Below are 9,048 nucleotides of genomic sequence, written 5' to 3'. Positions count from 1 at the left end.
TCCAGGATTAAAACTCTTATCTTTTTCATTCCTTCTTTCAAAGTCCATGATTTTATTTTGTAATTTCGTAAAAAGTCAAAGTTCAGTAAACATCTGCGACATCTGGAAACCAGAACATGCAAACTACACATTTTTCTTCTTTCTATATTGTAATGGGGGGAAAGTAATTTGTTTATTGTTGTGCAATAATTGAATATCAACTTAAAATGTATATTTCAGTGTTTTAGGTTTGACGTCGTGTCACTAAATATTCAGGTCAACTTCAACGTGTGTGGAGGCAACCGTCTCTGTCCAGCGTGGTCGACGTCGCCATGTTTGTTCCAGCCCAGTGACGTCTGGCGATTCCACCCCGATCAGATTTACAAATACGTGAGTAGATTGTTCAAACAAAACGAACCCGGCAGCAGAAAAGGACTGAAAGGTTTTTATTTCTGTAACAAGAGTCGATTACAGCAACAAAAACATCCACAGTGCTGCTGCAGCTACAATAAATACCCGACCGGCTCCTTCCTTCCTCTTTACTGCTGCTTTTAGAACCCAATAAACGGTTAATAGTCCGAATGAGACGCGTTTTTCGCTGGTTAAACATGTGGAAGTTCAAGAACAACAGAGCTGCAGAGAAATTAAAAGGCAATTGCTTCAAATTCAGGTTTGAGAATGACAGTGGGTTTTTTTTAATTCCTACGATGAAGGTAAGTTGAAAATGTTCGAATTAACCTGAAGTAAAACATTTCCTAATTAAAATCAGGAAATGTTTACATTTTTACACAATTCAGAAAAACAAAACACTTTAGTAACATGCAGATGAATCCCGTCTTTGTTGGCGCTCCCGCAACGGTTCAGTCGTTTCTGAACTTCCACGACAGACACTCTTATTTTGAAGGGGGAGCGAGTGGGGCGAGAGCAGGCCCCGAGACACAAACACAGTCCGGTCAGGCTACTCGTGAAGACGCACCCTGAGCGAGCCGTGCGTGCGCCCGGCGCTCTCGGCTAAACGTTTGTGCGCTTCGTTGACGTGACGTCGGGGGGGGGAAGAACAAGTACGATCAGGAGTGTTGGTTTGGCGGTTATTTACAAACGGTGCAGATTCTCTGATGACGGGTGACTTCGGCCTGGGGGGGGACGTCCTCAGACGTTCAGGGTCTTCTTGACGGAGAAGATGATGTCTTTGATCTGCGGTACGCTGTTGTCTTCCAGGATTTTGGCGTATGGCATGGGGATGTCGACACCCGTTACCCTGGTAACCGGAGAGTCCAGGTAGTTGAAGGCAGGACCTATAAAATTAAAGAGTTTTGTGTCACGTGCTTTAACTCATCAGTAGACTGATTAAAATGAAATGATTCTATACATATATTTATACATATTAAAAAATGATTCTGTATTTTACTTTCACCCAAATTAATGACTGACATTTTGGCCAAAGCATTATATTAATAAATATTCAACCACTTCTCTATAAAAAGGCCAAAATGGTTTCAAAGGGGCCTGAAAATCTTAACTTCTTGGGTTTAATTGTCTTTTACTAACTCAACTAGTAACTCAAATTATCTAAAAATGTCATTCAAATCAGCTTTCCTATCGGATTCTTTAAACGACGCTCTTGATGGTTACGTTTTAAAAAAACAGTCGAGTCAGCATTTAATTCCTTCTCACAAAGCAAGTGACTGGTGATAAAACGGTCAAGCTGAAGAGAAAGACGAATCGGTCAAAAGAAGGAGAGTTAATTTTGTCCGTTTCTTCACTGAAGCAAAGGACAAAATTAAGAGTTAAATTCATCTTTTGTGGTGGAAAAAAAAACTAGAGACTGAAAGTTTAAAACTGTGCGAGCTGAACGGATATCAAGAAGCAGTCATTGTCTTTTTTTTTTTTTTTTTAGTTACAAACAAATGCACCAGCGTCTCGAGTCACTCGTGGTCAACAGCTCAGTGCAACATGGAAGCCTCGTGATCATTTCTCCACTATTAAAGTGAAAAGTGTCATAATGCAGTGAATCAATCCAGTTCAGAGCACAGATACAAGTGGGCCTATTTGCAGAAAGAACCACCACGTCCCGGGTCGTCCCGGGTCGTCTCCGCTTCTCGATGCGACGTTATGAAAAGACGTTTGGCTCGTGGTTACCTTCCATGACCCTGGCACAGATCTCAGCTCCCACTCCAAACTGAGGCCAGCCGCCCTCCACCGTCACCAAGTGGTTGGTTTTCATCACGCTGGTCTCGATAGTCTCCACATCCATCGGACGGATGGTTCGGAGGTTGATCACCTGACACACACACACAAACAGGAAGTTATAAACAGCCTGTGATGAGGGATTCCGTCTCGGTTATCGACGGTCGCGAGCTTCTACCTCGCAATCGATTCCCTCCTTGGCGAGAACGGCCGCGGCGTCCAGGCAGTGGCCAACAAGCCGGGAGTGAGCGACCATGGTCACATGGGAACCTGAAACACAAAGGGGAGGAACCGTCTCAGCTTCAGGAGCTCATCAGACCGAGAAAAAAAAAGACAATCTGAGGAGATAACGGCGGAAAGAAATGCAGGAAACAACTATTATACAGAGGATTCCGTCTCTGCCGACGTCCTTCTCACCTTGTCTCTCGATCTTGGCCTTGCCGATGGGAATGGTGAAATCTTTGGACTGTACTTCCTCCGACAACTCGAAGGGGACGCCGTACATCAACTCGTTCTCCAGGAAAACCACTGCAGCACATCAGCGCAGAAAAGATTCCGTCACTCTCAGGATCGACATAAAACACGTCTGACTCATCATCTTCTTAAAGTGACGGTTGAGAAAATGTTCAGGTTTTGTACCTCAACCTTTTTCTATAAGCATCTTTTAGTCCTCCCAACCAGCAGTTCTCAATCTCTTTGGATTCCAAAGATAACTTTCTTTCCCATTCCAGCACACACCATCACCCACTAATTGTGATCAACTTACAAAAACACATGATTTGGGGGGTAAATTGTGCAAATTGCACATTTTTAAAAAAGCGGTTTGCTCCAGTTTCATCAAAGCCTGAAAAAGCTGAGTCAGCATGTGGTGAAGAAAGCACTAAATCTGGACTCCAGATGAAGGAGGAGCCTCCGGCAGATCTGCTGAGAGCTTCCATGTGGCGTCTCACCTGGGTTGTCTTCTCTGATGGCCGATTTCAGCAGACCTCTGGCATCTTCAGCGTTCCAGGGACTCACAACTTTCAGACCTGGACAGTGAGCGTACCTGAGGACAGACGACAACCGCATGAAGGAAGGACCAATTTCACATCCGACTGGCAACCAGTCCAGGTTGAACCCAATTCACTCAACCAGCCGGGCTGCAATACAGATTTAGATTAAAAAAAACAAAAAAACAAGCACTTTATATCAAGATAAAATGGTTCTTATTGGTGTTTTGCTCTAGTGCCTGATCACTAGATGATGTTTTTGTCAGAGTTAGAACGAGACAAGTGAACGCACCACGCAGCGAAGCACTGCGAGTGCTGGGCGGCGACGCCCGCCGACGCCCCGTTGGGTCCTCTGAAGACGATGGGGACGGACTGCAGGCCGGCCGACATGTAGTAGGTCTTGGCAGCAGAGTTGATGACCTGGTCGATGGCTTGCATGGAGAAGTTAAAGGTCATGAACTCGCAGATTGGTCTGAGGCCGGCCTGCGGGGAGCAACACAAGGACTTTAGCTGGGACAAGTCAAGCAACAACTTTTTTTTAATATATTTTTTAAAATCTGACTTTAACCCAAAAAGAAAATATCTTTAAACTGCTCTTTGTTTACATCCCGACCAGATCCTTAGCAATAATTTAGTTTGACGAATGAGTCACAGCAGTAATTTGTTCTCCGAATCAAGACAAGTTGGTACGAGTTAAAGTGTTACGTGGAAATGTTAATGCTAACTGGATTATTGCCACATTTATCACATAAACTGAAAACCTGTTTAATTCAGAGCTTCAGGGAAACTGAAAAAGACCGATAATAAAAAAAAAAAAGTAGAAAAGAGTGTCGCTACCGTGAGTAAAGTGTTGAACTCACCATGGCGGCTCCCACTGCGATCCCAGTGAACCCCATCTGCAGCAGAGAGACGCCGATCAGTCAAGTTTTAATGAACAAACGTCTTCAAGTACCTGGGAGGAGGACGGTCAGAGTCTCACCTCTGAGATCGGAGTGTCGATGATGCGATTGTCTCCGTACTTCTTCCACAGACCCCTGCTCACCTACACACACACCCAGACACACACACACAGACACAGACACACACAAAAAAAAAACAAGGACCGATGTCAAAAACAAAGCAGCAAAATCATTATACAAAATGTTCATTGCTAGAATACGCTGAGGTAATAAAAATCAATGAAAGTAAATTAAAGGAGAATCAATCAACAAACTTGATAGTGAAATATTGGCAAAATCATTAAGAGCACATCAGGTAAATAGTGAAATACTAAAGCGTTGAAAGCCTGGGTCTTAAACCTGCTTTTACATGGAGCTTCTTCAATATTCTGCACTGGGATCATAGGTGTAACATAAAGGAGGATGAATCTTCTGTCACCACTTTTCCTTTGAATCTTCTATCGGCATGTTGAACTCCAGAAAACATTTCAAACAGCATTTCAGTCTCTGTTTTCCAACTCCACCAATGTCTTCAGAGTCGATTCCTTCTTTGCCTTTTATTCCTTCTTCCAGTTGTTTTTTTTATCCCGTTTAAGTGTCTCCTCCACGGTCTTTCCTATCCTCTGGAACGTCTTGTAAACTCCAACCGATCTCTTCTACTTTACACTGACTCGCCTCCAGCCCAACACCGACCATCAAGTCTCAAATCAATTAATAAACCATTTATTATTAGATTATAACACATTTCCCCACCAGGACGCTACATCAACAAAACCTAGTTGAACCTTTGCTTTGACGTTCTCACGAGGGTGTGCTCACCTTATAGGCTCCGTCGTACTGAGCCACCTCCTCTCCCATCAGGAACACCCGCTCGTCCCGCTCCAGCTCCTCGTCCAGCGCCTGGTTGAGGGCATCTCGCACCGTCACCTGACAACAACCCAACCACGAGTGAGCACAGGCAAACGACACCGACACACCGACACCCACACACGATCACTGACACGCTACGTCACAAATGAGGGAGCCTTTGTTTGTTGTTTAAATATATTTCTACAGAAAGTTATCATGACTTATTTTTTGTTTTGTTTTTTTACACTCTCTGCCGGCCCTGATTCCCCGACATTGAAAGTCAGGAGGTCACCCCATATTCCACTACAAGGAGCCAGGGGACGTTCATTAACGTGTCCTTACTGAATAGGATGAACAGCCTATAGTGATTTATCTTAATTCAAGATGCATCCCTTTCAGATTTTTCTTATTTTGAGAACTGAGCCCTGTCATGAACACATGGCTCAAATTCATTATCCTACATTTAGTTAAAACATTCAGCATCATATTTATGAGTTCAATTGAGTTCCACAGTAGAAATTTCAGACTGAAATGATGGAGTCCTCATAATGCTGCTGCCACACAGAGTCGGGAGACGTTACTGATCTTCAAGGTGAAAGAGGAAAGCTTTCAGTCCTCTTCGATTCATTAAGGAAGATAAAAACACTTTTTTTTTTTTTTTTTTTTTAAATCTGCCCTCCCCTCGTGGAAAAAGGTGGACCTCCGACACAGACAGAACTGATCCTCTTATCTTCCCAGTGTCAGACAGCTCTTTGAACATTGTCTGACCACTTTCACTCCAAACAGATTCATTAATTCATTGAGCCACATGCGCTGAATTTCCCCAAAAGAAATTTCACTTTCCGAAGACACACGACCGAGTCCACCAAAGAGAAATCTCAAACTGATTTAAATGGAATTTTGTTGAAATAAGAACCAGCCCCCTGTGTTGTACAGGTAAACTCATTATCTGGTGGCACGGCTTCAAAGACGTTCAAATGTTTACACATCAAACAGGATTAAATCACCTCAAAACCTTCACTCACTGGAAATCTACAATCTTTTTTAGACAGAATACTGCAACTTTTTTGATGGACAATAAAAACGTGTCTGTTCAGTGGGCGTTAAAGTCAGAGCTATTACTGGACAAGTAAAAGGTATTTATAAACTGTAGCAACAATATACATTTGAATTATATTCTTAATGACATTTATTTCATTGTGAAATGTCTCAAACTATATCATCAATCTAGATTTCTATATTTTTATTTTTACTCCTTTATTATGTTAACTTTATGCTGCTGGTCCTGAGTGACAAACCTCATTATTATGGGGAGGCTTATGACTGTCACGATCCTGTTTCTCCACTGTCTGAATTTTAACATCAAAAGTATCCCAATAAGTGCTCCATAAAGGGTTAAAAACTTCTTCTCTTCAAGAGGATCACTGAAGTGGAGTGTGTTGACACTCCGTCCTTCTTTGATGCCATCAGTTTACCTTCGGTCATGAACTCAATGGCATCACAGACATCAAATGTGTCTTCTACTACGACTCAGAACAGTCCTGTTGTTGAGAAAAAGTGAAAAGAATCCTGATCGAAATGTGAAGTGTAAACTATACAAAAACGTAGGTAGCTGGGGGACAAGGTTTTTCCATATAAGATTAAGTCAGTGAAGGGCAGAGTACGCCCTAACTAGGAATCACGGTAATGATTGGAACTAAAAGCTCGAGCAGAAACAGAAACGACATGCAAACTCCAAACAGCAGAGTTGTCTTTCTAAGCAGTATTATCCACTGCACCAATCCCATCTGTGAAAAAGACTTAAGAAATAATCTATTTTTGTTTTCACGATTAGGCATTTGTTTATCGGTGTATCACTTAAGAGATCTGCAAATGTATTGTGAACTATAAAGTATAATAATAAGTATGATATTGTTAACCGTCTCCATTCAGACACACATTCACAAACCAGTGTGACAGGTGCCCTGGTGCCAAGGCATTCAATAGAACAAAACAGAAATGTTTCATCATTCCTAGAGGCACATTCTCTACAGCTGAAAATAGTTCCAGTGGGAACAATTGAGGGATTCAGTGTCTTGCTGAAGGACACTTGGGCAAATAGAGGGAATCGAACCTTTAACACTGCGGTTAAAAAAGCTCTACCAGCTGAGCCACAACTCAATTATTATTCTTTTCCATAAAGAGAGTCAGAAAAGCAACTTATCGAAACAGTAATGAGAAGACACTTTAGTATGAAACACATAGAATCTGAATTACCAGCAATTTAATTTAAACAAAAGTGCTAAAAGACGAACCCATCTTGTTTTACAGTATAATCAATTTATGGATTTTTTTTTTTTTTTAAATTGATGACATTATTTTAACTGAATACTTTAGAAGATGTGGTATATACATAATGTATGTTGATTATTAATGTTCATAGCTATAGTGATTTGAACAGACCGACACTGAAGTGAGGGGAGGGTTGACCTGAACTGACAGCCCGCATCTCTGCTATGACCCCTGAAACTTCTAGACTGCAACATTTACGGCTAATATGGCAATAAAACTACACACAGAAACAGTTTAACACGATAGTAAAGTGATGAAATAAATAGACGTCACTTTACGTGCGGCTGCAGTTAGCCTGTTAGCCTGTTAGCTGCTAACACTGACCTGCACTGCGGCCGGAGTGCTCCTGTGAAACTGCCGCCGGCTAACAGCCGACACAGCCTTCTGCAGAAAGAACCGTGGAGACAGATGCATCAACTGACATTACTCCACAGGTAAAACAAAGCTGTAATATTGCAATATTTCTTGTTTCATCCCGTACCTTTCCTGAGCGGAGAAAGCACTTCAGGGACGCCGCCATCTTTGACCTGTCCTCTGCCGAGTAGAGGGCGGGGACTCTGGGGTGCGTTAGGTATTTAGACCAATCAGAGCTGCGACACCCACGTCGGACGGATGATGTCACATCATCCAGCCAATCATAGGAGGTATAGATAGAAGCAACGTCATGAATGGAAAGCATGAACCAAAAAAATCCAAGGACACGAGCTGTGCTGTCAGTGGGTCGAGGAGGGTGAAGATACCAAAAATACCAAAATACTAAGAAAAAAACTGGCGGGTCAATAATTTACTGTGAAACCATTAACATATGTCGGAATGGAAGACTACACGACTTTAAAGTCGTTATGAATTCAAAGCATTCCACATCAACGACAATACCATATCTCCTGCACAAAGGTGTAAAACTGACCAAAATCAAACAAAATTCATTATTTCTAGTTTAAAACATTTTCTATTAAGTTTCAGGCCTCCTTTACCCACCTATGTATTATAAAGCACCGTTGTCCACCACAACGTGTTGCACAAGAGTGGACTACATAACTTAAACATATGTGATCACTCACGATTTATTCACTACTTTTGTAATTACTTAATGAATGAATGGAAGGTTTATTTTGGTTACAGTTACAGTGCAAAAATTGAATTCAGTTTATAGTGCTTGATAGTTCACGCACGCAAGTTTCTTTTTTACGTTTTCTGTAGCCGGAATGGATATAGCTTGAAACCAAGTCTAATGTTTGTCTGTCCCGTTAAAAATCCATAAAGATACCCAGGACATCAGTGACACAAGAGAAAAAAATTAAAATCAAAATCAAAACATAACAGAAGTAATGCAAAAGAAGAGAAAAACTAATACTTACTCTGTTAATCTTCTTAATTATTGCTGATTTCAATCATTTGTCATTGTAACCATTAATTATTTAAAATCAAAAAAAATAAATTTAAGCACAACAAAGATATACCCAATTTTAAGTCGTTGCTAAGCCCATTCCATAATATGACTCCTAGAAATGAAACGCATCAGTACTTAACATTGATTCTCACACGACCGCTTTCAAAGACACACAATCCTATTAAAAAATTGAAACTTGAAAAAGTTTTACTCGAAATAATATTTGTAATATTCTAATTCAGAGAGGACATGTGAAATGACAGTTGTATGACAGACTGAAATAAGTGCTGAATCAGAAAGAATCTTCCTCCCAGTTGGTACAGTTGGACAATGTAATTAAATCTGAAGAGTAGTATCATCATATTTAATCACTTTCCATATAAAT

General features: G+C 41.2%; 1 protein-coding gene across 1 annotated transcript; it reads right to left on the bottom strand.

The window, feature by feature from the left end:
• Positions 1–408: 408 nt before the first annotated feature.
• Positions 409–8,290, bottom strand: pdhb (pyruvate dehydrogenase E1 subunit beta). The gene is made up of 11 exons (XM_080461069.1): positions 7,755–8,290; positions 7,598–7,657; positions 4,913–5,020; positions 4,135–4,197; positions 4,016–4,051; positions 3,448–3,638; positions 3,117–3,211; positions 2,584–2,694; positions 2,345–2,436; positions 2,119–2,260; positions 409–1,274 (listed from the first exon to the last, which is right to left on the bottom strand). The coding sequence occupies exons 1-11, from the start codon at positions 7,950–7,952 to the stop codon at positions 1,129–1,131; spliced, it is 1,242 nt and encodes a 413-aa protein (XP_080317195.1). The 5' UTR covers positions 7,953–8,290; the 3' UTR covers positions 409–1,128.
• Between the last annotated feature and the right edge of the window lie 758 nt (positions 8,291–9,048).

Source organism: Lipophrys pholis (genome assembly GCF_963383615.2).
Source record: "Lipophrys pholis genome assembly, chromosome: 4".
Lineage (NCBI taxonomy): Eukaryota > Metazoa > Chordata > Actinopteri > Blenniiformes > Blenniidae > Lipophrys > Lipophrys pholis.
The sequence above is the reverse complement of the archived record's forward strand: the minus strand, read 5'-3'. Positions and strand labels throughout refer to the sequence as shown.

Bases quoted from the DNA above. Each gene is read 5' to 3' on its own strand.
- pdhb (XM_080461069.1), bottom strand. From the start codon at position 7,952: ATGCTTTCCATTCATGACGTTGCTTCTATCTATACCTCCTATGATTGG. The intron at 7,658-7,754 runs GTACGGGATGAA...TTCTTTCTGCAG, and splicing joins GCTTTCTCCGCTCAGGAAAG to AAGGCTGTGTCGGCTGTTAG. The intron at 2,437-2,583 runs GTGAGAAGGACG...TTTGTGTTTCAG, and splicing joins GGCCAAGATCGAGAGACAAG to GTTCCCATGTGACCATGGTC.